This window comes from Drosophila ficusphila, unplaced genomic scaffold (assembly GCF_018152265.1).
Source record: "Drosophila ficusphila isolate 14025-0441.05 unplaced genomic scaffold, ASM1815226v1 contig_791, whole genome shotgun sequence".
NCBI classification, from domain to species: Eukaryota; Metazoa; Arthropoda; class Insecta; order Diptera; family Drosophilidae; genus Drosophila; species Drosophila ficusphila.
Genome location: NW_025064737.1, coordinates 16,752,062 through 16,778,729, shown reverse-complemented (window position 1 = coordinate 16,778,729; position 26,668 = coordinate 16,752,062). Strand labels below are relative to the sequence as shown.

The 26,668-nt window shown below is 41.8% G+C and overlaps 5 protein-coding genes across 8 annotated transcripts; 3 read left to right on the top strand and 2 right to left on the bottom strand.

Annotated features, from left to right (window-relative positions):
• Positions 1-277: 277 nt before the first annotated feature.
• LOC108091869 lies at positions 278-13,234 on the top strand. 2 transcript variants are annotated; one of them, XM_017191249.1, is made up of 5 exons: positions 278-394; positions 742-792; positions 8,750-8,915; positions 9,419-9,517; positions 12,871-13,234. In XM_017191249.1, the coding sequence occupies exons 2-5, from the start codon at positions 784-786 to the stop codon at positions 13,011-13,013; spliced, it is 417 nt and encodes a 138-aa protein (XP_017046738.1). In that variant the 5' UTR covers positions 278-394; positions 742-783; the 3' UTR covers positions 13,014-13,234. The 2 variants fall into 2 exon arrangements, with proteins under 2 accessions (XP_017046738.1, XP_017046739.1); XM_017191250.2 differs by lacking the exon at positions 12,871-13,234 and adding an exon at positions 9,751-10,108.
• A 2,446-nt stretch (positions 13,235-15,680) lies between these two features.
• On the top strand, positions 15,681-17,062 carry LOC108092178 (cysteine and histidine-rich domain-containing protein). The gene is made up of 4 exons (XM_017191702.2): positions 15,681-15,829; positions 15,888-16,438; positions 16,499-16,693; positions 16,751-17,062. Exons 1-4 carry the CDS (start codon positions 15,769-15,771, stop codon positions 17,009-17,011), a joined length of 1,068 nt encoding a protein of 355 aa, XP_017047191.1. The 5' UTR covers positions 15,681-15,768; the 3' UTR covers positions 17,012-17,062.
• Positions 17,003-18,141, bottom strand: LOC108092179 (RWD domain-containing protein 1). 2 transcript variants are annotated; one of them, XM_017191703.1, is made up of 3 exons: positions 18,071-18,141; positions 17,796-17,953; positions 17,003-17,743 (listed from the first exon to the last, which is right to left on the bottom strand). In XM_017191703.1, the coding sequence occupies exons 2-3, from the start codon at positions 17,869-17,871 to the stop codon at positions 17,085-17,087; spliced, it is 735 nt and encodes a 244-aa protein (XP_017047192.1). In that variant the 5' UTR covers positions 17,872-17,953; positions 18,071-18,141; the 3' UTR covers positions 17,003-17,084. The 2 variants fall into 2 exon arrangements, with proteins under 2 accessions (XP_017047192.1, XP_017047193.1); XM_017191704.1 differs by having other exon boundaries at positions 17,796-17,956; positions 18,071-18,098.
• Positions 18,142-18,219: 78 nt separating this feature from the next.
• On the bottom strand, positions 18,220-22,712 carry LOC108092203 (structural maintenance of chromosomes protein 6). 2 transcript variants are annotated; one of them, XM_017191729.2, is made up of 14 exons: positions 22,585-22,712; positions 22,226-22,517; positions 21,949-22,168; positions 21,613-21,886; positions 21,427-21,553; positions 21,292-21,369; positions 21,059-21,231; positions 20,586-20,983; positions 20,133-20,532; positions 19,609-20,071; positions 18,938-19,549; positions 18,655-18,873; positions 18,468-18,598; positions 18,220-18,404 (listed from the first exon to the last, which is right to left on the bottom strand). In XM_017191729.2, exons 2-14 carry the CDS (start codon positions 22,502-22,504, stop codon positions 18,383-18,385), a joined length of 3,396 nt encoding a protein of 1,131 aa, XP_017047218.1. In that variant the 5' UTR covers positions 22,505-22,517; positions 22,585-22,712; the 3' UTR covers positions 18,220-18,382. The 2 variants fall into 2 exon arrangements, with proteins under 2 accessions (XP_017047218.1, XP_017047220.1); XM_017191731.2 differs by having other exon boundaries at positions 22,614-22,712.
• A 320-nt stretch (positions 22,713-23,032) lies between these two features.
• LOC108092004 (NFX1-type zinc finger-containing protein 1) lies at positions 23,033-26,146 on the top strand. The gene is made up of 5 exons (XM_017191433.2): positions 23,033-23,227; positions 23,284-24,260; positions 24,321-24,488; positions 24,558-25,688; positions 25,745-26,146. The coding sequence occupies exons 1-5, from the start codon at positions 23,101-23,103 to the stop codon at positions 26,039-26,041; spliced, it is 2,700 nt and encodes an 899-aa protein (XP_017046922.1). The 5' UTR covers positions 23,033-23,100; the 3' UTR covers positions 26,042-26,146.
• Positions 26,147-26,668: the final 522 nt, after the last annotated feature.

Sequence of the window (26,668 nt, the reverse complement as noted above, 5' to 3'; positions counted from 1 at the left end):
TTGTCAGCCACTGCAGTTTACCATATGCCATTAGCCGATTCCGATTCCGAATCCCCTTGCAGAGAACAAACATCACGTGGCCGGGGGTGAAGGCAAGAGCCAATATCACGTAGACCAAAACATAACGCTGCGAAAAACTGAAAAACTCACTCAAACTCCCGCCGCCGACACAAACAACAAATCCACTCAAAACAAACGCACGACCGCGCCGTCGACGGCGGCAGAGATCGGGCCATGCTTTATATAAAATCAACTGAGCATATCTGTTGGAATTCATTAAACGTTTTACTGCACAGGCCGACGTACAGTCGTTCGAGAGACCCGAGATTCGACTTTCGAGATCCGAGATCCAAAAGCCCGAACACGAATATATATATACACATAAGTCCATCGTGTAAGACCCCAGCTTTTTGGAGTACTATAGTAGTCACACTCCGCAGTTCACACAGCCTGCGGATTCAGTAGTTTTTCCTGGCTTCGCGTGCCCGTCGGTTGCCATCCATAAATAACCTACGAATCGAAATGAAAAGCTAAAAAAAAAAACCCATCAAAATAACGCATTGTTGCATTTGTTGACAAAACTCGAAACCCAAGAATTCACTAAACAAACGCAAAAAAAAAAATAATTAATGAAATACCAGTCAATTATAAATTCAAAGCTAAAGCGTTTTCGTGTCAAGCAAATGAAAAGTGTCAGTGTTTAAGCCAGATATAATTCAAATATTTGTTAACTAATTGCAGCTTCTCGCACGCAAATCAACGCAGTTCAATCAACCAGCAAATATGAAATTCGTAAGTATTTCCTTCGGGTTTTCCCTCGCAAGTTCGTTGCCTAAGTCTTTCGTTTCGCGGGACAATTGTCACACAGCATTTGCATCGGCCGCTAATGCCCCGTAATTGTTAACACGTTTGAGCCTCGTTTAAGCCGCAAATGAAGTCAACTATTTCGGTTTGACAGTTGGCAACTGACTGCTGCGGTCGACCGCCTTATTGTTCGCTATCCAAGAATTTTTATTGGGCCCTGGCACTCTAATTTATGGTCGGTCCACGGCATCGTGTGTCAGCGGGCCATGAAAGCCAGGCCACCGCCTCTCGATATGTCCAAATCCATGCCATACGCCATATAAGTTTATGTGCATTATTTTCGGTGACCATCCACGTTCAAGGCGCTGAAAATTGGATGAAAATTTGAATTCGTATGGCCAAAATATGCATATTTCGAACAAGGTTTTTCGGCATAATTCGATCTCGATAAGAAGTTTATGAGCGTTCGGAATGCTGGCCAGCTTGCCTTAATATTTGAACTTAAATTTCTTTTAATTTCACATAAAAGTTTGCATTTCGTAATTCTGTATTTTCACTTTCGTTTGATTCCTTAACAAAACCAGTTCGCTTTTTATTGTCACATCAAAAAGTTATTGGTTTAAAATGAATAATTTCAAATGTTTGGTTAGTCAATGTTTAATTTTATGCAATCATTAATTCTTTCAAATATTATATTAAAACTGTTATCAGTCATATTCTAAATGATTTGTGTTATATTTCCGCCAATTAAATTGTATTTGTATTTTTTTAACAAACTGGTTTTCACAATGCATTTCATTCAGAAATACAAAAATCTACGTATGAGCAAATTCAAAATGCAAAAGTTACAGATAAATTTTTAATGAATTGATTGGGCTTAGCATTTGAATATTTCCAACTCAGAGTTACTCACCAGCACAGAAAATAAAACCCTTTACGCATTCCGCTCAAGTGGGTAAAGCCAAGTGGTTAATTTAACTAATTTTCATAAACGTTGGCTTGATTTCCCAGCGAATTCTGAATCATGTCATATACTTTATGGGTCAATGAAACGCGAAATTATACGCCACTAACCAGATTTAATAAGAAGTCCAAAGAGTTTCCGCTCCGCAGTGGGCAATCAACTCGAGTAGCCAGCAATTACATGGGAAACGCACGCAAAATCACAGGCGTGCGCGCAAAAAGATAAAAATAAAAAAAATAACAAATCTCAAGTTCACGTTGAAGGCCACTGAGATTTATGGCCAAGGGGTTTTTGGAGATGGGGAATGGGGCTCAGTTCGCAGACGGCTGGCAGACAGATCGGACAAGAAAACAAGCTGAAAACGTGCTGGGGCATGCGTTTTGTAACTTAATTGAAAAGTGCGATACACACGCGCCAATGGCCAATGACCAACAACCAAAAGCCAAAAGCTGAAATGCCAAAGCCAAGACCAATTGCCAGTTGGCCGGCTGACCAACTTCTCGTTACCAATTGCGTGTAGCAAGCCGGCTCTCTGGCCAAAAACGAAAACCAAACCCCAGATGCAGCCATGAATGAATCAAATGAACCGAAACGGTGCGTGGATAAAAAAAAAAAATAAATAAGAGAGACACGCTGAAACCAAACTTAAACATTATAAAAATGCAAGCGTGCATTGCATTGGAAAATGGCTTATGCAATATCTTTGAGTTTGGGTGCTGAAATGGAAGGAGGAGGGGGAAATGGGGGGTAAAACTGGCACCCTGGGAAACCGCAATCAACGTCGCTCTCGATTAGGATTCGACCGTGCACACGAACAAGATTTATTAATTGCTCTCAGCCAAACAAACTTTGTTCCCCTTCTCGGGTTAATCGCTCCAAAAAGATGTCCGTCCGCTAAAATGTTGCACGCTTTGCGTGTGGAAATTCAAATTAATTGCCATACGTACTTGTACAATTTGATGTCGTATTTTGTGCTTTTTTGTATTTTTTTTTTTTCGGATCTGGGTCTTTGGATTCGGTTGCGCTTGGCTTCCCCCTAATGAAGATGTCACGCCGGAAAGTGGCGATTGGCCAATGCCCAAGTGCGGGGACGACGACAAGTCCACTCCATGCATAATTACCGCTGCCACTCTTTTTTCTCCTCCTATTTGTTTAATTTTTTGCGGGTTTTATGTGAGTTGGAGATATCGACACACTCTCTTGCAAAAGAATGTAAAAATGTAAGGGAAATGGTTGGAATAAATCTTATAAAATGTGAAGTGAATTTTAAAAAAATTTTAAGTAAGCCAGAACATTTTAAGAAGTTTTATTCTGGTCCAGAAAAGTTTTTAGATATTTGAGAAGAAAACTTAATAGTTTTCTAACTTCAGAATATTTTTTATAGGTTTTTAATCCATGTAATATACGTAATAATCCTTCAGCTGTGCAAATTCTCTTAAAGTCGTTTCGATTTACAACTTTCAAGGAGTTGCATTTAAGTCAGCTTTTGGCGACCATTGAACACTTCAGTTTCTGCAGGCAGGAGTGGGACATTCCTCCAACGGAGACACCGCCATCTGGGACTCCAGGCCATGTCATTCGATATCGTCCCATCGGACGGAGCGGGCCAAACAATTTTTATTATGCTTTTCTGTCGCTCGACGGCGATTAGCGTTGGAGTTGGCATAGGATTTCTAGCTTTCGCGTTGCTGTCGCAATCGCACGACTCTGGGATTCGGATAGCCTGATACCCAGATAGCTGGTGTACCCAGATTGCTGGAGCTGAAGCTGAAGCTTATGTCCATGTGTCCATGCAGTCAGTCACTCAGTTGGCCAGTCGTCAGGTCGGTCAGTTGGCGGTGCTCATGGCAAGTGCATTTGGTGGTACACATGTCCAGTTCTCGGGGCACAAAACTCAACGCAGCCCACATGCGACGGACAGTTGCGAAAAGTATGGCATTTCAGCTGGATATTCGCGGTCCATTACCATATTTATGAGGCATGTGCGTCGTCGTCTGGCGCTGTGTTTGGCATTTTGTCAGACTCTAAACGATACAAATTTGGCCGAGTTTGCAGCTGAGGGAAACCAGAAACCAGTTTGAACTTGAACCCATTTCGCTGGGTGGCGGCGGCAGGAAAAAGGAAAAATCTCGATTCTCACGCTGGCACGACCGCTGGCTGGGCAATTTGCCGTTTGCAATGTGCACTTCCTAGCCAAATTGATGTTTAATAATTCAATTACAATTGACAATAGATTGGGCAACAAACTCAACGGGGCAGCTGGGCCACGAAGTCAACTGGACAACTCACCAAATCGCCAACTGACTCCATTTCCCACCTATTAAACACAATTCAAAGTAATTTGAAGCGGCAGTCGTCGTCAGTTGTTGTATCGCTTTTCAGCTTTTCAGTTTTTCAGTTTTCTGTTGCTTTTGCTTTGTAGCTGTTACTATTTTTTTTCTCTTTGGTTGCACCTACTACTACTATACATCCAAACACTTTGCACCGATCCAGCTTCGGACAAGCGGTGTTATTTGCGTTGTTCGAGCGTCCAAACCTCCGAGCTCTTAACTCTTAACTCCCAAGCTTTCAAGCATCCAAGCTTCCGTGTTGAAAGTCAGCCAAATCCAAAGCCAAATCGTTGCTCAATCGAGCATTGACCCCTCTGCCAAAAAATTAAGGAGAGATAAAATTGAAGGAAAAATGAGCCAGCAACACTGGGCGTTGCTATCGTTAAGAAAAGATAACAATAATAACTCGTGTTTTCGGGGCGAGTTCAATTGTCTACCGCAAATCACATTCACTTTTCCAACTGCGTGTAGTTTTCACATAAAATTAATTACGCCCGACAAAATGGGCAAATGACAAATCGTTTAAACATAAACAAGATTAATTAGCAGCTGCTCGCCTGCCACCTGGATATCCATCAGCTTTTTTTTGATTTTGGCCTTTCCAGGTTCCCTCTGACTCATGCAAATTTTTAAATGGCTTCGAACTTCTGGAGCAATTGAATTTCGAACCCATTGAATGTGCATTTTCGATTACCTGTTGAGTTGGCCGAGCTATAAATATAATTCATTTTTTACGGCACATTGGAAACCAATCAAAAACTAAACGCCAATAAATGCCAGTGCATAAATGAGAAATAAAATTGAAAATATGAAGGGAGTAATACAGAAATAGAAATACCAATCATACCAATCGGAAAGTGACAGTGGTTTAAGTAGAGCAGTTTGGGAATTTTGGGTAGGAAAACTATACAATTCAATTGTAAAGATCTTTGTTTTCTGATAGGTAATAACCAATAAGCAATTAATTAAGTGAAAAATTGCAATCAGTAACTAGACTTTTGTTTCGTTGGTTCCTTAAATACACTTGGCAAGTTATTAGTTTTCATTAAGCATATAAATATTACAATTTAATTTCAATAATGCCTAAATAGCTTACGAAAATGATACGCTTTCCAATAAACATAGTTATCTATGGTTAAATCCATTTATCGTGCAAACTATTACTTAATAATCTTATTTTGAAGTTATAACTCCTCGAGGAAAACAAAGATAACGATTCAAATTTAATTCAATTGCAACTGCCACGAGTCGAGAGTCGACCTGCAGGGAGTTATTCCGATATTAGTATATAGTATCTGCGGCATGACAGCGCTATTATACCCCAAATCCAGGGGCTATCAGCGTTTGGGGCTAACGAGACAATGTAGTTTCGCTTCGACCATGGTCGGTGGTGCTCCAAGTGGTTGTGGCTGTGGTTGTCGCAGCTTAGTGATTTTTCACTTTTAACTCTTTTTTTACTTGGCTTTATATGCGCTGGCACGCTCACATGTTGCTGCACTTAATCATTGTTGTGGGTGGGTGGTGTATTTTCTTGCCCGTTTTTTTTCTCTATTTTTTTTATGTTTTTCACATGAGCCGCCGTTGGCCAACAGCAGCCGCCAATTCCGAAGCGGTTGTCTGCGTGCCTCGATATCTGAATTGTGTGTGGTTTCTGGTGTGGTTTCTGCTGCTCCAAAGTGGAGTGTTTTATGGCGGCCCAAGTCGCCCAATTACGAAATCATATCTAAGGTCATTTGTTCGGCTAATTTGTCGGAATCTTTGAGAGGAGCAAAGGGGATCGGCAGCCCAAGAAGACCGCAGGCATTGTTCCCAATTTAACCGCAACCACCCGCTAATTAGCCCCAATTAAAAGCCACTAAATTAGCCAAAACGATTACTTTCAAATTCGGCATCTGTGAGTTTCGCTCGTGCGGCATTCGCGGAATTCCTCCAGATGCAAACAGCCAACTGACGACATTTTGACGGCTACATGTGTTTTTTGGTCTAGAGCAGAGTCCGTTGACTGGCAGTGGCTAAAATTTGCTGGCCAAGATTGCCGGCCAGTGGCTCAGATGAAGGGGAAAATCGATGTCGACAAGCGAAACCAAAACCAAACCCAAACCGATGGAAAAATCAAATGCAATGGTCAAGACAGATGGATCTAATTTGTTTATGGCTGTTTTGAAAGCCTCCTTCACAAGCTGTTTGTGTCTGATTTCTGTTTAAAGCATTTACGTAGGAAGTTTGATAGGTTTTACATCAATTACAAACTAAATAGAATGTCTAAAAGAATGAATGTGGTTTATTAGTATCGATTGAATGACATCAGTTTCTGAATTATTAGTTGATATTCAAGAATTTCAAAACCACGTTACTAAATGGGGTTACAATCATTTAAAAATTAATGGAAATTATACACAATATTTCGTTCTAACTTTAAAATCATTCATTTATAAAACCTCAAAATTCCATTTAAAACAAAAAGCATTTAAAGTTGCTTCCGCAGTTTCTAGTTAAAATTTATGAAGTAATCGTTGCAAATGAATTACTGACTATCCATAGCTTAATCCCCTGATCAGATCATTAGTCACTACTCAAGTGACTTAAAATGACAGACCTGTAGCACACTTGTAATCTTGTTTTCCTGTAGTTTGTCAGTATTTCCCTTAACGATCTCATGTTCGCCGCTCTTGAGAACTCTGTTCGCTGAAACCGATTCCTGCGCCACTGTTTTTTGCTCTTTGGATGTGGCAACAGCCTCGCAGTCTTCGGCCAGGCCAAAAAAATTGGAGGCACAACAACAAGAGCAAGAAAATAAAAACAAAAAAACAGCGGCGGCAAACACGAATTAATTAAAACAATTTTTTCACAAGTCTCGTTGGCTTGTTGGCAACTAACTTTGCGACCGCCTTGTTTGCATATTTTGTGATTATTTCGGAGCATATTTTGTCTAATAGCAATTAGCGTTATTGTTGCAACTTAAACCCCAGAGGGTCTGTTTTGATCCCTCAAAAAAAAACATAGAAGGCGCGGCCCATTAGACAATTAATGAGGCTCGCGAGAATTTGGCAACATTTGCATTAGCAGGTACAAACTATATACTTATACATATATAGTGCATGTGAGCAACGGGTGCAGTTGGGTCGATTGTCCAATCAATGGGGTAAACAAAGCATAATAAAAATGGAAAAGAAAAACCCGTTCTATTAAGTCAAATATGCCCTATGATTAAAGTCAGTCTGCCAAGCAAGTGACGGCCTTAACTAAGACGTTCGACACAGGTCCGAATCGTTTGGGGATTTATGGACCAGTCAGCCAGACAATTTGCACAGCATGTGGCCCCCATTCCCACCCACCTCCGCCGAGTCCATTAGCATCCCAGGCGATCGTCGAGATTGGGGTCAGTGGGAAAATAATCGCAGCCGTGATTGCTATTTAACAAATTTATCACACTTCGGCGAAGTTGTGGCGGCTCAACGTGATGTGCATTCAACAAGCCGCAAAAAGCGCACATTTTCCATTGGCTCCGCTTTTCGAGGCTTTCAATTTTGCCTGAGACACAATATAAAAGGAACCCACTGCACTGGCCTGCTTGATTTTAATTTAGTGTGCCTTGGGAGCCACGCAAATCGGTGGACAACTTCCTGGAGTCCAGCCTGTAATTAAGATTTTATTTTCCTAAAGCACTTGCAATTCAACAACAACCGCCACATACTGAGTTGTTAAATGATCAATTAAACACGAAACGCTCACTCGTTTAAGCCATGTAAAATCAGAGATTGGAGAAGGTGTCTCTGAGTTATATTTAAGTGTTTCGAAAAAGAATCAGCTGGGAAGTAGTTAATATGTGGGCAATCAAAATTTATCAGGTGATTACGAAATTGATACATATCTCTTAAAATCCCATTATTATAATTAAAAAAACTGATTTAAAAGTTTATGAAACAAAGTATTGAAATAGATAGTTCTTAGATTGGCTAAAGAAAAAACAATACAGGTGCTCTTAATTGAAACTAAATATTATATCAAAATGTAAGAGAGTTCTAAACGGATATTCAAATCATATTCTTTCCAATATTTGTTTAACCATTTAATAGCTACAAAAATGTTAATAATCTCGAAATATAAGAGCCATTGCCTCCTTGAATTTACCTCTGGGTAATTCCCCTATTACCAACAAGATGCAATTAGGCCGTATTTGTCATAAATTCGTCATGGGCCAGTGCTCCACCGATTGACTTGGCCAATTGCTGGGGTCTTTTGGCCCATCGACCAGAACAGAAATCGAAACGGAGGCGAACTGGAACTGACACTCCGGCTATTTGGCACTTGGCAATTGGCACTCCGGCTCTTGGCTTTCTCGGCTTCTTGGCTTCTCGGCATTTCTGGGCTTCTGGCCCGGCTCGTGCTCAAGGCAACTGCACTTGACCGGGCCGAAAGCGAGCTCCACAAACATACTGTAGTTGGTAGCATTCTGCGTCTTGTGTTCGGTATTTAATTGTCGGCTTATGGCATTGGCACACATTTCCACGGCTTAATTGCTTTGGCCAACGTGTGTAACCAGTGCAATTGGCCCGTGCATGCCTCTTAGCCATATGTTTACTATACATTCAGCATGAAATCGAAACAATACCCAGCTAACCAAATGTGCATTGTCCACTTCCACTTGCAGTTAGTCACCATCGCCGCCCTCTTCAGCCTCTTCGTGGCCTTCGCCGCGGGTCAGCAATACTTTCTGGGCCAGTTCGGTCCCAGCCGAGGCAGGTTCGGATTCGATCCCGTGGCGCTAGCGGGTCCCTCATCCGCCACACAGGTGCGGGATCCTCGACAGAACCGAGGTGAGTATGCAGGATATGGGTACGGGATTTTGTTGGTATTTATCTTTAACTTAATTTGGATCTCTAAAGAATATCTCCATTTTTAATTGTATTATTTTACTGCTAGTTAATGTCTCAAATATTATTTTTAATTGTGAATGGCTATGATTGTAATTTTCTCTTTAAAAATAATAACAGTGAAGTGTTGAAAAACGTAAAAGAACACTTTTTAAAAGTATTTTACTCACTATACAATTAAACTGGTTTCACACATTATATACATATTATAATTATATGTTTTTATTCGACTAATAAATATACAAAGCAACAATCTAAAGAGTTAAAATTTATTTTCCCCTATCATTAAAAAAAACTTTAATAAATATAATTTAAACTGTTCAGATATAGTTTTTGGTAACCTACTATTACTATGAATTATAGAAATACACCTTTAATAACAATTCCAAATGGGTACTACTCTTTTATACACATTTCCACACTTTTTCCCCTTTGTTTCCCCACAGGACCCGTGGTGTTCCCCCCCTCCCCGCCAGATGCAGTGGACGAGTCCAGCGGCGTGGTCGTCGGCGCCTCCGGATACGGATTTGTGCCGCCCCAGCAAAGTAATGCGAACCTCATTAAACGCACTTTCTGAACAAACAAACAAAAAGAGATAGATGCTCCTCCATCTCACTCACTCACTTAGATACCAACAACCACACACACACACACACACACTCCTAAAAGAGAAAAGCTTTATTAGTGCAATATGTAGTCGTGTTTTTTGTTATTTCTTTTTGTTATTGTTAAATAATTGCCCAGTAATTTGCAATCCACTCAAATGTCTTATTCGCAGGAAAACTCTCTGGTTAAAGTAATAAATCTTCCCCACACCGAATACCAAATCTTCCCCACACCACAACACCAAACACACACCGATTACCAGTAATTAACCCAAAGCACACGAATGCACAACAAACACACACACACGCACCTATTTGCACCGGAAACGGAAATGCGTCCCCCTTGGCCACCCACTAAAACACCCACTAACTTGGCCCCCACCTGCTCTTCCCCTCCTTTCCCCTCCCCCTAAAGTAATCTTAACATTAGTTAGTTTAATTAGCTACAAACAAAAACCCAATGTTAATTTCCACTTTATTGTTTCGTTTCGTATTTTTATTTGTCTTATGATTTCTGCTTCTTTTTAATTTATATATTTCAAATTGGAATTGTATTATGATTTTACCTTTTATTTTACCTTATTTTATTTGTAACCAAAAGCTAAATTTAAATTATGAATAAACCGAAAAATATTAAAAACCAAAAACCAAACACCACCAACTTTTGTTCGCAGCATTTTGAATTGCATTTATCGTTTGCCAATGCACCGTTTGATTTGTACTTATGTTTTTTATACTCGTATTTGGATACAAGCACTCGAATCGCTGATCAGTGATCACGCTGGTGGCAATTATTTTAAGCGCACATAAAACTAGCGCCTAATTAACAGCTCCGATCCGGCTTTGAAGTGCGGCGGCACTGCGATCGGATGGCGGGAAAATTGAGACTGGGACGCAGACGCCAACGAAAACGTAGACGGAAACCGGGGAAACCATCGACTGTGACCACTTCCAGTCCGACCAAGACATGCTCTTCTCGGCCAGAAAAGCAGCTTCACACTTGGCTAGGGAAGCCGCAAAGGAACACTTGCACTCCAGGTGGCTGAATTGTGGTCACATGGATTCCACTTGCACTCCAGGTGGCTGAATTGTGGTCACATGGATTCCAAGGAGCGGGACAAAATGATGCCTATGCAAATGGTTAGATAAGCCAGTTTAGGTGTTGTGTTCCTCGGCTATCTGGGTGTGATCTTAGCAGGGAACAAGAAACAATCCCAAGGGTAACAGAAAGTGATTTAAACTTTTAGGAGGTATAAAAAGTAAATTGAGAACAATTTCTACAAGATATCCATTAACAATCAATCACAAAACTGAAATTAATTATAGAATTTTTGTTGCCAAGCAAAAGATTAAGGAAACAAATTAGAAAGCTAATTTTGGTTTTTACGAGTTTGCTTAAACTTTGAAATAGAACTGTTAAACAAAAGACTTAGGCAACGAACTTGAGAACTCAATTTGAAATGCATACCTACATTTTTTTTGTATATATAAATTATTTATCTATGATTTGAAAGTGTGCTGTCTTAAGCATTTTGAAATTAAATTTGAATTGAAATTAAATTCTATACGATTATTAGCAGGGGTGGGAAATATATCAAATTTATGCTTCATGATTTCGAAAGTCCATTGTTATAGATATTGATGTTCTGGTTGATTTCTTGCTTAAGTTTTTTTTATGTATGTAGATTGTTTCCATTAATAGAACCAAAATCCCCAGCTGCATCAAGATACCCTTAGGTAGCGCAGAATACAAACAGTTTCCCTAACGATCCGAGCAGAAGCAGGTGCTGGGGCAACAATTGCTGCCTGCGATTCGCGACTCTGGCAGAGACCACAAATGGTCCCGTGCCGGATTCAATGCGAAGTAGGAGCGGAATCTCGTCTGGCGCGGAATGGAGAATTGGAGGAATGGCATGGCACAGTGCAGACTTTAGCCAGACGAAGTCAATGATATGCGCGACTAATGCGACTCGGCTGACTTTGCTTTTGCCGCATGCAAAATATGCTGGCAGTTTCTGATTTCAGCGCTTTTTGCTTTTTGCGAGCGCAGCTTGCTCTGTTTTTGCATATCGATATTGAGCATGCAGAAATGGAGCAACTTTTTCTGCGGGAACCGGAGGACTCCAACTCAGACATCGACGCCGACTTCGAACTCATTGTACAAATGAATGGAGAGACATTTCACAATGGACTGGAACAAAAAAAAAAACGAAAGAAAAGCGTTCGAAGGCAACGACGCTAAGTTGAGATAATTTTTACAATTTGACAATTTATGCACGATTGCCGCAAAAACCAAAAAGCCTGAGAGCCGCCAACAAGGACCAGGCCATTGTGTAATTAACTTTGCATGCCAAAGGTTCTCTCTCTCCCCCAAAAGCCGCCATAAACTCATAAAGCCGAATTGTTACGCAGTTGGGATTCGGCTTCCTGATGAGGACTGCCTGCGGCTAGGAGACCCGCTGGTGGTAATATGGTAATGGTTATAGCAGCGCCAATCCATAACTGAAACCGAAGCGTAACAATTGCCCAAGACTGGCGTAGATTAATGGCAGCTTCCCCGCCCCGAATTTCTGTTGCCCCCCTACCACCGCCATTCCCTCTTCTTGATTTAGTTCCACTCTTGAATTCGAGCGGCGATTGGTTGGCAATTGGGCAATCCCCAATCTCCAGCCGCAACCACCCACCGCAATTACACAAGGAAAAGTTATGGGGGAAAGCTTCCTTAAAGTAAAAGATTTTGGTTTTCCCAAAACAAAAAACTTAGGAAACAAACTTGATCTTTAGCAATTTACTTTTCTTTTATTTGTTAAATATTTGAACTAGAAATTCAATATACTTGAGTGGTTGATATTGTTATGCAATTATATTTCTAAAATTCTTTGAGATCATTTTTAATCCCAGTGTACATACCGCTTGGCAGGGCAACTCGCAGTGGTCAAATGTGACCGACATTCTATACAAAGTGGCTGGGCGTTGTCTGACGGACGACGGACGAATCGGTGGACAAAAAAGCAAAGGCGATCGGCCAAATGACTGTGACGTCGACTCCGTGATTGCAGTGGCGATTGTGATTGACGGAGCGAGCTTTGAATCCGGCGCCGACCTTCGAGCCGTGTCATTGGGTGACGCCCACGCTTGGAATTCACCACTTGGCACTCGGCATTAGGCACTTGGCACCCGGCACCACAATTAATACCCCCACCAAGTGCACTTGCCCAATAATCCAATATTAATCATGCCGCGTCGAGAGTGAGAAACCCAATTAAAATGCTTTTGTTTGCTCGTTCGAACAGCAGCGGCGGCTGTGGCGGCTGTGGCGGTTGCGGCCGGGGATCCGACAACGTACTTTAGCACCACATTCCAGACACCCGACACCGCCTATGCGACATACAACTTCTTCGGAAGTCCGTACTCCACGCGGTTTAGGTACTTCTGAAGCGGAACGAACGAAGCTGTGGCCAAAGTCGAGAATCCCCCAAGTCATGTTGAGTGGTCAGTGGAGCAGGAGGAAAAGGAGGAGGCGCACTGATCGCTGCCGGAGAACTAGGAGCAAGAGCTGGAGACTAGAAACAATTTTCTTGTAAATAAATGTGTTAACTCTTATTAACAAATAAATAGGGAGAGCATTTTAAATGTAAATCGAACTATAAAACAAAAGTAACTTTAAATTTATTGCCTAAACATTCACTAGAATATTCAATAGAATATTTAATTACGGGTACAATAAAGTTCAACTGGATCTCAAATTTTGAGTGATGCCTTAAAATTTAAATACAATTGATTATATTTATAAAACAAATTTATTTTGGCTGAAAGTAATTATTCCGGACTTAATTATTATAATTCAATTGTAATTTTTCTCATAGTTCTTTCTGCCTTAAATAACTATTGATGATTATGATTATATAATCAATATAATTGTTAAGCTTATTAAGTTATGATTGAGGCTAACAATACATCAACTGACGGCGCAGCTTTTTCAGAGCTCCTTTTTGAGTTGGCAAACAAAAGACTTGGGAAACGAACTTGAGAGAGTGCAGCGTGCAGATCATTTGCATTCCGTGGATCTAATTGCAAAATCCCTGCAGTTTTCGTCTGGGAAATTGGCAGCCAATCGGCAAATCGGGCGATAAGCATAAGTAGGCTAAGTATTTCCAATGGAAGCTGGGCAATCGGAGCACGCACGTCTTGGGGGCATCGTCAGCGGTTTTGGAATGCTGCATACTCGCATGTTGCCATTGCGGAAAATCTGTGCAACACATGACATGACAGCAGCGCCACAATTGCATGTTGCTGGGCTGTTGCCCGTTGCCATTGTATGGTAAATTACGTATACGCCCGGTCGGCCAGGCCAAAAAAGACAAAGCGGGCGGTGTTAATTTCCAGTGACACTGGCGATGTGTCGACCAGTGTGTCGGCCACCGCCGACGCCCGTTATATATATTTATTTTTATGCATTTATTTATTTGTATTTCTGTATGACTGTCAAAAGCCAAAAGCCGTGCTGCACCGCGCACTGCAGAAAAAGTCAACAATTCTCGGTCGGTTTCACAACAATGGGCAACGGATCATTAGCAATGGCATGATTCACAGCCGCGGCCAAAAACCGAATGTGCCTGTGGAGTTGTGGAAAACGCCGCCTTTGTCATAATTATACCCATTGCTTGTAAAGTAAAAGAGTACACTGTATTTGTTGAAAAGTATGTAAAAGGTTGAAGAAAGATAAACATTCTTCATCAGGATCTCTTCGTCTGTTCGTCCATATGAACATCAAAACGGAGAACCTTGAACAGATGGAAAGATGGAAGGATAATAAGTAAGTAAGTTAGGACGCCTTTTGACATTGTTAAACTGAGTAATGGGTATCTTATATTTGAGTAACTCGACTATAGCGTTCTTTCCTGTCTTATTTTTATTTGAAGTGCGGCACAGGAACAGCGCCGGGTGGCCAGGCGTGTTGATAACCTTGTTGACCACAAGAATTTCCAGCTAAACGACAGTTTGAGCGACTGCACTGTACAGAAAATGGAGCAGCTCGATGTTTATCATTAATTCAAAAAAATTGCCTTACTATACTACTTTGCATTAATCTATTGGCTACTTTATGGTTTCAATGAATTTTTTTTAAATTAACTTAGTTGAGCAGTTAATAACAAAAAAAAGAGTACAAAACTGGTTTAAAATTATTACTACAAAGAACATGCATATATAAAATCAATAAATTTTTTCGGTGTGCAAGTTCATTTTATGATCTGACACCGCGGGCAATAAATGAAAATGAAACCGTGAAAACGTGTGTATATTACTGAGTGTGACAAATAAAGAATCCAGCAAGGCGGAGACATTACCCGGGGCCCCGGAAACCAGTTAGGAGTTGGCAAACACTCCCGATTCCCGCCCGTTCTTTGAACTAATTTTTTTAATGGTCGCCTTGCCAGTTCCGTGCAGAAATCACGTAGACCAAAAGCTGCCAAAGGCACGACCTTCAGCCGATTTGCAAGTAATGGTTTTTAGTTCAATTCCGTCTTGCAATTAGCAAATTCTATAAAGACCGCAATGGCCGGTCAAACAGTGGCAGTAATTAGCATAATTCCAAATTTACTATCACTTTTAATTGCTCTGCATTCGCGACTGTTGGCCTTTCGAAACCTACCAGCGATGTGCGGTGGTCGCAAAGCTGCTATTTGTCACATTATCCAAGGCATTGGCAGTCACAGGTTGCATTTGTATTACGTGTATTATATTTTCGAACGGAATTAGCGTTCTCATAGCCACAGGCGTAACCGTGACATGGTTTAAATAATGGCCAAACCAAACAATTTTATTGCGATGTGAAAAAAAGAAATTAATTCTGAACTTCAATCTATGTTCGAATTTATTTTATAGCCAAACTTAGGTAAATAATATAATTTTAATAGATTTTATTCTTATTTACAATAAAATTTAATAATAAAAAGGGGAATTTCGAAGGAACAGCTTGTAACAGTAAAAAATTTGATTTAAAATATCGCGGTATTGACTGCTGTGTGACCATCGAACACTGCTGATAAAACACACACTCGCATGAAACAACAAATTATGGCGGCTTCGACCGGCATTGTAGTCTGGCCACACTAGTTAACATACACTGCGAATATTCTAGATTTTAAGCGAATTTTTCATACATTTGAAGATTCTAAACAATTTGATAAATGGAACAGTGTTATAACAGAGGCTGTGGCCAACTCTTTGATCCGGCGACCAACAACGATGGTAAGATGCTTAGTGAGATATTTAAGCTCATGTATTTGACCCCCCAAATCCTATTCAGAATCTTGCCGGCACCATCCGGGCGAACCCTTCTTCCACGACGCGTACAAAGGTTGGGGCTGCTGCAACAAGAAGTCTGTGGACTTCACCGAGTTCCTCAACATCAAGGGTTGCACGCTGGCCAAGCACTCGAATGTCAAGCCTCCAGAGCCAGAGAAACCAGTCAAGACGGAGTCCGACAAGGACGAAGTGATCGAGGTGCGAGCTCCCATTCGGGAATCTCTGCCACGGCCGCCCATCGAATCCCCGCTGAGTGTCATTCAGCCAACGGTGGCTCCCGCCTTAAAAGATCTCGTTTTCGCGGCAAAAGTGCCGGTGGTAGAGAAGTCAAGCGACACGATCGAAGTGGGTACCAGTTGCAAGAACAACGGCTGCTCGTACTCCTTTACAGACACCAGCAGCGACTATGGGGAGTGCACCTACCACCCAGGAGTGCCCATCTTCCACGAGGGCCTTAAGTTCTGGTCCTGCTGCCAGAAACGCACCTCGGACTTTGCTCAGTTTATGGCGCAGAAGGGATGTGTCTACGGTCAGCATAAATGGGTGAAAGATGTGGGTATTTAATGGAAGTCTTAAAGTTTACCAGACTAATCTTTTTTATTCCCCGATTAGAACGATGATAAAAAAGTTGTGCAGTGCCGCTACGATTGGCACCAAACGGCCACAAACGTGGTGGTGGCCATTTATGCCAAAAAGTATGACTACACGCAGAGCCTGGTGGAGATCAATCCCATAAGGCTACATGTCAACCTGGTTTTTCCCGAGCAGGAAAACGCCAGGTTTGATTTGGACTTAGAACTACGCGGCGTAAGAAATTATAAAATAGATTTTCGTTAGAATTATATAGATTCTGATCTTTTACAGATTGTCAATGTAAGCAAAGCCAGCGCTCACATGTACGGCACAAAAGTAGAGGTCACTTTGCCCAAACTGGAGCCCGGTTCTTGGTCTAACCTGAACTTCCCCAATAAGAAACTGCCAGCGGCCAAAAAGAGCCAGGAAGAAAAGCCAAAGCAGGAGGAGAGCGACGAGGAGTTCTTCGACCTGGATGACATCCAAACGGTGACCAGCCATGGCCTCAGGCTTTCGGATTTGAGCTTGCAAAACCAAAACAACTTAGATTAATAAAGTGTTGGCATTTAATGTTATTTACAATACACACGAATATGCCTTTGAGAAGCATTTTTCAATCTATAGCTTAGTCATCGTCGTCGTCGGCCCCGGGCACCCAATCCTCATCGTCATCATCATCCAAATCTAGTTCGCCGAGATCCTGGAACAGGGCCTCATCGATTTTGACATTCTCGATATTTTCACCCGCCTCTAGAAGGAACTTGATGTCCGAATCATTGAGCGAGTTGTCGCACATGAACAGTTCGCGTCCGGTCTGCTTTTTGGACACATTGTTCTTCTCCCGCTTGGCCGCAATGCCAGTGCTCTCCTCGAAGTCTAGTTTCCACGTCATAAAGGACTCTACCGTCACCCGGGTGCCCTCGAATTTCTTGCGCTCCTCCTCCTCGACCTCCCGAAGCTTTTGCTCCCGCAGCTCCTCCTGGTGAAACTTGTGCTCGTCCCACCGCTCGTTCAGCCACTCCTGAGCGCTGCTGACTAGCGAGAAGATCATTTCCATGCCCAGATTCTCCTCGATTGTCTTTTGCAGGTGTTCCAGCAGGCGTTTGTCAAAGGAGTCCTCAAAGTTTTCGGGCTCCTCGATTTCCACCACAGGTGCACCATCCGGATAGTTCGCTGTGTATGTGAATACCAGTTTGCAGGACAATCCATTTTCTGGTTCCTCCGGGTTGTACTCCTCCGTGGCAATCGGAATTTGGAATTTGTGAAAGGGCTCCGTGGCGAGAACTGAAATACGTATTCCTAAGCTTGGATTCCAGTTAAACTTATTGGTACTTACTTTCCATTTCGCCGCAATATATGGAGTCCAGCGCCTCGACCTCGTTAGTCTGGTCTTCCTTGTAGTTCCGACTCATTGTGCGAGTTTAACAAATAAGTAAGAGTAAATAAGTCGCCGCTTTGAGGTTACTTGCTGATGATGCTTAATGCACGGTCAGACTGCTTGATGAAAAGATTTGGGACGGGTTCAAAAATTTTATAGAATTAAAACGTATAAAGCGATCACACAATAATTGCAATGATTAATGATTATTTTAGAATAATTTAGCGTCATACCTCAACAAGCAAACAGATGCCAAGCCACTTTAGCATGAAAGAACATATGTTTCGGTAGGGTTGCCACTTTTACTTACCAAGGTTGCCACATAATAAAATGCATTTTTAATTTGAATTTTCTTAAACCACAAAATCGAAACCAGGTTAAGTTTTTTTCTAACTAATAACTTTTATTTAAAGAGAATAAACAGCGTTGAACTTAAAATTAAAACATTAATTGTCACTTGAAGTTTTGCTTAAAATTAGGGTAACGAATAATATACTGATGCGTTGTCGTCCAGCAACTTCCGTTTTTAAATGCCTTAGTAAAATTTATCTATCGGGAGCCTCCAATCTGATAAAATAATAAAAATGATATAAGGAAAAGATTTTTAGGATTTTAAAATAATATTCCTACTTGTGCACTGTAATGAAACTGCTGGCCTCCACCGCAGTGTCCTGTGGAGTTAGAAAACAATACTGACGAGACGTCCATTCCATGCCCTCACCGATTAGAATTTCCGTAATAAACTTACGGTTTACTTCATCCTGAAAATACATGAATTGGCGTTTAAAATAGAAGCTCAGAAACGAAATTTACTTACTGTAAACACGTCGTATTCGTCTAGAAAATAAAAGGGGTGGTCTGAAGTACTCCAAAGCCCTTTAAGCAACGAAACTGTGGTAAACGAGCGTTCACCGCCTGATAAACTTCTTGCGTTGGAGGTCTCGTTTCCGCTGGGCGGAAATACATTGATCTTCCACGTTTTATCTTTGTCACTTGTCTCAAAGCTAGCTTTAAATTGTCGCATGGCTAAGGCTTGCTGTAAATAATCAAATGAAATGTTGTTTTAAGTCAGTAATGCTTTCTAAAAACGTGAATTTTACCTCAAACTGAAACTGAACCATTGTAAAGTAGTGATGGCGGGATCTCTGAAATAATTGCGCCCGCTGATGGTACGCCATGCGTAGCTTCTTAATCACGGAATCCACGACGGCCAAATGCCTGGCCTGAAGGCCGAGCTCGTCTCGCAGTTTACTCAACCCTCTTTCCACCTCCTCGGGGTTGTAGTTAAGCTGCTCCACTTGTTTGATCTTTGATTTGTAGCGACTAATTAGTTCGCGTATTTTCTCCTCTGTCTGCGACGTGCCTATAAAGTCTCCCACTTTTTGGGCCTCCACGCGAGCTTGTTCCAAATCATTCTGAATGGTTTGTTTCTCTTCGATCATTTTCCTTTCCAACTGCAAGGTTTTTTGTAAATTTCGAGTGTTTTCTTCATAGTGAAGGTCTAAACTCCGGATTTTGGACTCGACTTCGCGAGCTTCGGTGTCGAGTGTGGAAAGCTTATGGTTTATTTCCGCAAGGGCTTGCCTCTCTACCGTTTCAGTTGCTTCAAGTTCCGACTTGCGTTCTTGAATATCATTCAGCTTTTGCTCCAACATTTCGCGTTCTTGTTTGCATTTTTCTATTTTCTCACCACTTTGGGCCAAATGAGATTCCTATGAGAGCAAAACAGTTTATTAATTCTAATTGAAGATATTTGACGACTTCCACTTACCAAGCGATCATATTCGGGAAGTTCCTGGTAATCAAAGTTTTCCAGCTCCATTATTTGCTGCATTGCCCGCTCATTCCTGGATTGATGTTGTCCAATCATTGTAACCTTCTTTGCTATTTCATGTTGAGTTTTCTCCATCACTTGTCTGTGCTGCATGTAGTCCATTTCCAAAGAAGCATATTTTTCTTCAAGGTCTCTTTGTTCCATGTGAAGCTGGCGTATACGATCGTCCACATTTATGTGAATATAACGTGCGGGATGTATTTTAGTCGAATATACGGCATAGTTGGGCGATGGTATGTACTCCAATCCTAAGCTCGGCACCAGCACCCTCGTCAGATTGGGCGGCACATTCTCAGTGTCGGATGTAAGGAACTCAGCAATCTCCTTTGATTCTGTCACCAATACCGTCTCGATGCGAAGCATATCAATAAGGTAGTTCATTACCACCGGGTCATCACAGCTGTAAAGTGTAGAAGTTATCAATGACCTAACGCTATTTCAAATGAATGTTAAAAACATACCTAATTTCATCAATCAACACTGTGGTATTTGGCGTAGTAGGTCGCACTTTGTTTCTGGACACGTCATAAACACGATCCGTAAAAGGACTGGTGATAATAGAGGGCATGTTTCCACCCTGGAACTTGTTCTGCAGTAAAGTCCGCAGCGACTGGCGCTCCTTGTCGGAGCTGACGATAAAGGATCGTAGACAACCCATGAGCTGGTTTTCGACAAGGTCTCGATATTTGGGATTCGGCGCACTTATGTACTGGCCCAGTGGACCACGAGGCATTCTATGCATATTAGAGCCGGCATACTGAGTACGCAACGCATGGACCACCTGTATCGCTTGCTCGCCATACACAGAAAGTTTATTCGACTTATTCCGAGATAACTCCTCGATTTCCATGCTGATTTTCTCTGTAAGAGATAAAGATATTACACCTACTTGAACAAATTAAATATTTACTCACGCTTGGACTTGTGTAACTGCACCCGTTCGTTCTTTAACGCCTCCACCCTTTCCTGAACCGAAGTAATGTCTCGCTTTATCTGCAGTTGCTCTTCTCTAAGCCGGGCGATAGTCTCTTCGCTGTCAGCAACCTGCTTCTTTAGTGCCCCCATTTTGTTGACGTGCTCCTCCCGCTGTTCCTTTACCCGCTTGAAATCGGCATGGTAGTTTCCAATGAGCTTCACGCATTCATCGTATGCGTGCTGATCCTCTCGCATGCGTCGCTCAGCGTTCCCAATTTGGGCTTTGATTGAGCTAATTTTTATGAGTATATCCTGCACCGCCCGCTTGGCAGTTCTCAGCTTTTCATCCTGAACTTTGTAGGACGATAAGATTTGATTTTTAGTAGCCTCAAACTCGCTGTAAATAAATCAAATGCAATTAAATTGTAGAAATTAATAATTGAAGACATCTTTAGATATTAGCTTTTTTTACCTGAGTTGTTGGGTCATTGAGGCTTGCGAGCTCTCTTTTTTTGATGTGGTGAGCTCAAGCTTGGCCTTCTTTGACTCAATTAGTTTAATTGAATGCTCCAGGTTGTCGAGGTCTTCTTGGAAACGCGTCACAGCCATCCATGCTAATTTTGCCTTGCACTGCTCCAGTTTTACCTAAGCATGAGCTGCCGAGTTTAGTAACCTGGACGTTAAGAGTTTAGTTTTATAACTCACCTTAACTATTTCCTTATCCTTAAGTATTGACAGCTTTTCCTCTTCAGCCTCAACTTGCTTAGCCACGACATCTCTTTTCTGTTAAAGCTCAAAAGATTAAAGAAAGAAATCTTTTCTTTTGTAATAAAACATCACCTTCTCCAGTTGTTCTAGGTCTTGGGTAAAATGACGACGCTGAGCATGGCACTCGGTCAGACTGCTCGTACAAACATCGAGTTGGGTTGCCTTCATCAGCAGTTTGTAATTCGAAGCTGGCTCCAATCTAAAAACAATAATTCTGGCTATAGTGGACTTTTTCGAATGGTGTTATGGTTTTTTTACTCTTTCAGAAACTCCCTCGCCGCTTCCTGATTCAGCACAAAAATAGGATTTTCCACATTGATGCCAAAGCAGAGCAGCATGCGCCGGATTTCAGCAACTTTCTTGGAAACGCTTTTGCCGCGAGCATCTTGGAGGTCGTACGTTGAAGAAGAATGACGTATTTGACGCACCACCGTGAGATGGGGACCAAATATGTCCGCCTTAAAGGGCCGCAAACCGGTATTGGAGAGGGTTATGGCAATAGTGGCACTCGCCTCGCCGTTTTTGATTAGTTCTGCATTGTTAAGGTTTAAAGTTATTATAAATCGAAGACAAATATGCTCCTAGGGAACCTACTTTGTATACTGCTGGCTCTGTTGGTAGCTCTCGCACTGCTGGTTAAACCCAAAGCCAACGCTGTAATCACTGCGCTCTTGCCACTGCCATTATTGCCCACCAGGAAGTTGATATTGGGGCCGAACTCGACGAAGAGATTTGAGTGACACATGAAGTTAGTAAGCCGCATTGAAATCACTTTGCCACAGCGATCAAAGGCGCTTGGAATGGACAGCTCGGACTGGAAAAATTACGGCTTGGTTTAGCAGATATAGGATGGCAGTTCATTAAGCCATACCGATAGATTAAAGCTGGAAGTTCGCTGTGAAGTGTTTGAATTTGTTTGACGCGCCCGTGACATTTGAGATCTTGGCGCCGTTGCATTAGATACTTCCTGGGATCTGTTGTTTTCCTCTTCGAGATATTCGACATTTTCATACTCCTCCTCCACATCAGATTCGGATTGTGCAACCTGCTTGATCTTCTTCTTCTTACAACTAGGGGGAGCCGTAGAGCCATCGCTGTCCGATCCAGACGATGGCATCCTACGAATCCTACCTCTGCGACTTTTGTCCATTTGGTTTCGTTCCCTACAGATAAAAAGCGCGGGACGATTTGAAAGTAAACAATTAGTACCAACTAAAAGTGCAGACATACCTGACTTTCTAGCTTTCAATAAAGTATACCTAAACAGCGTTGTGGCGCATTTAATTTCGGTGAAGAATTAACCAAAGCGTAATAAAAAAAAACTGTTTAATGAAATTTCGCCACTGAAGTCAGCTTGTTTATTCCTAGTGTGCCCAGAGGACTTGAAATATGTCGGCGTCAAAAAACACCAAATTTCCAAGCACAGTATATCTTCATTGTAAACATTCTATAAATCCAATATTTATATTTATCTTTATATATAACAAAGTCTTCTTTTTAATAAAATATATTTGGAAAACTTTGTTGGGTTCATTTTATATTCATCATTTCTATTTTTAGATTAATAAAGTATTCTTTTTAAGCAGAACATTTGTTTGGAAAAATATTTATGATTTTCTCATATTAATCTTACTATTTCTACAACTTTATATATAGCCATTCCCACATAACTAATGCATACTGTACTAGAAATTGCGACCTTTCTGCGATTTTTATTGCGCCTTCCACAAAGCCACACGAAAAACGATGTCAGGTTCCGATGAGGATTGGTTTAACCAGGACGAGGAGGACCTGGTGAAAGGGCTGCAGCAAAGAGAAAAGTCCTTAGAGCTGGAAAAGAAGGAGGAACACATAGAATGCCGCCCGCCAAGAAGTAAATAAACACCAGTCACTTGATTTAATTGCAGAGATAATCATTGTTAATTGCAGTGGGAGACTATATGAAACAACTGAGTTTGGAGACTTCCTCCGTAGATGCAGGAAAAGATGGAAAAACGTCTAATCGGTTTTCCATAAGCGATTTGACTAAGGCCCTGATTATGCCGCCAATAGATATGTTCCTCTACTTCATGTCCGATGAACGAGATCTCTTCGTGAATCAACTGGTGGCCAATGATAGTGTTAAACGCGTCTGCTTGTTTGTGAATGTCCTGAAATCACTATGTCAACTGGAGTTGTGTGGATTTGATGAACAGTTCCTGTCTGCCTTCAGCCGGCAGTCCGTGCTCCTGGAGAAGATCAAAAATCTTTTGCTGGCCAAGAGTTCTGTGGGTAACTGTGATGAGACTTCCACACTGCTACTTAGTCACATAAAATGGCTGCTCCTAAGAGCCCATAAGCTTGGAGTACTTGGTTGCCAGGGCTATGAATTGGTAGAACTTTATAAAAAAGTAGCACCCTCCTTAAAGAATGACTTGACAGAAGGGCTAGAAGCATTTACCGGAAAGTCAATGTACAATTTAAAGGGAGAAATCTACCCAACGCTGGACAAGATTCTGGGGAAAGAAGCAGCTAAAGAATCATCAGAAAAAGATCTTAATGTGGCTGACGATCTAGACCAATACTTAAACACACAGCGAAATGTACTGTGCGAAGATTTTTCTGCTCCCCTACTTGAGTTTGTCCAGCAGTTGCGTAATGAAAAGCTTGTCAAGGAGCTTGAACAACAAGGCCTTTTGTGGGCCAGTACTTATCTGACCTTAAATCCACAGTTGGCCGAGGCTCAGCGCCACAGTCTGGTTTTTCTATCAGTGAAATCCATTGGAATTTCCAAGGAAAACAATAAGAATGTGCTGCAAAACATGAAATCAGGAGCTTTACTATGCCTAACAACGAACCCTAATCTTGATGATCTCATTCTGGCCACAGTTGGCTACACAGAACCAGAAAAATGGAAAGAGGGTTGTGTACGTTATCTTCCTGTAAATAACATGCTTATTTGTTTAAATGTTTTTTTATTTTTGTAGTTGAGCGTCCAGATTGTCAAACAGTATAACATTGGCACTATTTACGACCGACCGTTGTATATGTTCCAGACTCCAGTGTTTTTTGAACCGTATCTTAGGGTTCACAACTATTTAAGCACGTGCAGCACAGAACAGTTTCCCATGCGTCGCTATATTGTAGATAGAAAGGTGAGTAATTTACATGCAATCTGGATGTATATACCTTATCTTGAAGATAAATGCATTATTATATTGTAGTTTGATGTATCACCGCCAAAGTACATGACAAAAGGAGTTAAAGTGAGTCTTAAAAATCAGACGTTCAATGAAAGTCAGCAGAAAGCTTTTAAGGAGGCCTTAAGCAGGGAATTTAGCATTATACAAGGTCCTCCAGGCACGGGCAAAACACATCTCTCAGTTGAGTTGGTGAACTGGTTAATACAGAACGCCAAAGTCTTGGGCACCGGTCCTATTATTGTGTTGACCTACACCAACGACTCGTTGGACAAATTTCTCGTGAAGGTATCACAGTATACCCAAGAAATCCTTCGCTTTGGCAGTCAGACGCGCGATCGGCAAATCGACAAGTTCAATGTGCGCACCATGGTAAATCCGGACTTGGTGCCACCTCGCTTGAAGCGAATTTGGTGGCTGGTCAATTGCGAGTACAAGGAGAAGTTCCAGTACTTGCAAAGCCTGTACTCGAATTTTGATGGCAGCGAGGAGAGCTACCAGCAGACTCTGTTGGCTCAGCAGGAAGTGCACCAGGTGACCGAAAAGATCGAAACACTTCGCATGGTTTTTCAGTTCTTCCTGGCAAAGGAGAAGGATCTGCTGGCCATGACAACTACATGTGCAGCTCGACTAAACTTTCTCTTCCGGTTGCTTAAATCAAAGTGCGTTATCTTTGAGGAGGCAGCAGAGATTCAGGAAGCGCATATTCTGGCTTGCCTTACGCCGCACACGGAGCATGTGATCCTAGTCGGCGATCACAAGCAGTTGCAACCTTTCTCGGGCAGCAGTCAGGTGCCACAAATCTCCCTTTTCGAGCGTCTCATCGTGGCTGGCATGCCATTCTCCCTGCTAAATCTGCAGTACCGCATGCGACCCTCTATTTCGGAGCTCCTTGTGCCCACTATTTATGACGAACTGCTGTGCTCTGAGTCAGTTAAGCAATACAACGACATCCGCCTTATGGAGAAAAACTTGTTCTTTGTGCGGCACACCCAACCGGAGCAACGGGCCTCTGATATGTCCTTCGAAAACCCGTACGAAGCTGCCAGGTTGTCGGAACTATTTGCGTTTCTTATCCAGAAAGCCAAGTACAAGTTTGACGACATTGTTATACTTACACCTTACAATGCGCAAATAGAGTGCATCAAAAAAGCGGTTTGTGAAAGTCTTATGGCTAGATAAGTATGGATATATCTTTATATTTCTTACAGCTTCCCCGCAAGTATCGATTGAACGCCAAGGTGTCCAGTGTGGATAGTTTCCAGGGCTTGGAAGCCAACATTGTGCTGCTTTCGCTGGTGCGCAGCAATACGTCCGGCCAAATCGGTTTCCTGCGGCAACCGAATCGAGTGTGCGTCGCACTTTCTCGAGCCCGCTGGGCGCTGTATATTATTGGTAATCTAGAGATGTTGCAGCATTCCTACTCCAAACTTTGGAGTCCCATTGCAAAGCGTTTGACCGATAGCGCGGCCATTGGAGAGGCTTTTCCCACCATAACTTGTGCCTGACAAGTTTATACAGTTTATAGTATAGTATGTGTATATACATTTGATTCTCTTTACTTTATTTGTATCGATGAGGGGTTTTTGGTGAATAAAGATCGTCTGACGATGTGCGCCTTGTTCTGCCTCGACATTGAATGGAGCTTACAATGAAGGCCGAACATGGATAGTTTTTGGGCCATTCGGTACTTATAAATACTTCAATTACGACATTTATATTATGTATTTATGCTGCACGCATGTATGTACACATAGTTCACATAGTTTGTATTTATATTATTTCTCTTTAAGGTCTAAATATGCACAGTAGGGTGGGTGTATTTGCCTTACGATAGAATCAGAGGGCCGGAGAGTAATCCACTGAGTGTTTTTTTTAAGAATTTTACTGGTCACAAATCTTGGCAATTAAGCCAAGTTTGAAAAACAAAATTTTCCTCAGAATATGTTCCGCCCCTCAAGTTCTTAGTTGATTCCTCGACCTACCCCAATGCACTCAATAAGAGTTGATTGACCCACATTTAGGGGGTTTCTAATGTTTTACATTACATGAATCTGTGCTGATTTATCAACTAGTTAAAGGATCTATTTTACTTTGCACATCCGGAGCCTTGCCGGTACGATTTACTTGCCTGG

Coding starts and splice junctions, on each gene's coding strand:
- LOC108091869 (XM_017191249.1), top strand. Junction 8,916..9,418: donor GGATCCTCGACAGAACCGAG/GTGAGTATGCAG, acceptor GTTTCCCCACAG/GACCCGTGGTGTTCCCCCCC. Junction 9,518..12,870: donor ATTTGTGCCGCCCCAGCAAA/GTAATGCGAACC, acceptor TCGTTCGAACAG/CAGCGGCGGCTGTGGCGGCT.
- LOC108092178 (XM_017191702.2), top strand. CDS start 15,769: ATGGAACAGTGTTATAACAGAGGCTGTGGCCAACTCTTTGATCCGGCG. Junction 15,830..15,887: donor TCCGGCGACCAACAACGATG/GTAAGATGCTTA, acceptor AATCCTATTCAG/AATCTTGCCGGCACCATCCG. Junction 16,694..16,750: donor TGGACTTAGAACTACGCGGC/GTAAGAAATTAT, acceptor GATCTTTTACAG/ATTGTCAATGTAAGCAAAGC.
- LOC108092179 (XM_017191703.1), bottom strand. CDS start 17,871: ATGAGTCGGAACTACAAGGAAGACCAGACTAACGAGGTCGAGGCGCTG. Junction 17,744..17,795: donor ATATTGCGGCGAAATGGAAA/GTAAGTACCAAT, acceptor TACGTATTTCAG/TTCTCGCCACGGAGCCCTTT.
- LOC108092203 (XM_017191729.2), bottom strand. CDS start 22,504: ATGGACAAAAGTCGCAGAGGTAGGATTCGTAGGATGCCATCGTCTGGA. Junction 21,554..21,612: donor GCGAGGGAGTTTCTGAAAGA/GTAAAAAAACCA, acceptor TATTGTTTTTAG/ATTGGAGCCAGCTTCGAATT. Junction 21,232..21,291: donor AGGATAAGGAAATAGTTAAG/GTGAGTTATAAA, acceptor GCTCATGCTTAG/GTAAAACTGGAGCAGTGCAA.
- LOC108092004 (XM_017191433.2), top strand. CDS start 23,101: ATGTCAGGTTCCGATGAGGATTGGTTTAACCAGGACGAGGAGGACCTG. Junction 24,261..24,320: donor AAAAATGGAAAGAGGGTTGT/GTACGTTATCTT, acceptor TTATTTTTGTAG/TTGAGCGTCCAGATTGTCAA. Junction 24,489..24,557: donor GCTATATTGTAGATAGAAAG/GTGAGTAATTTA, acceptor ATTATATTGTAG/TTTGATGTATCACCGCCAAA.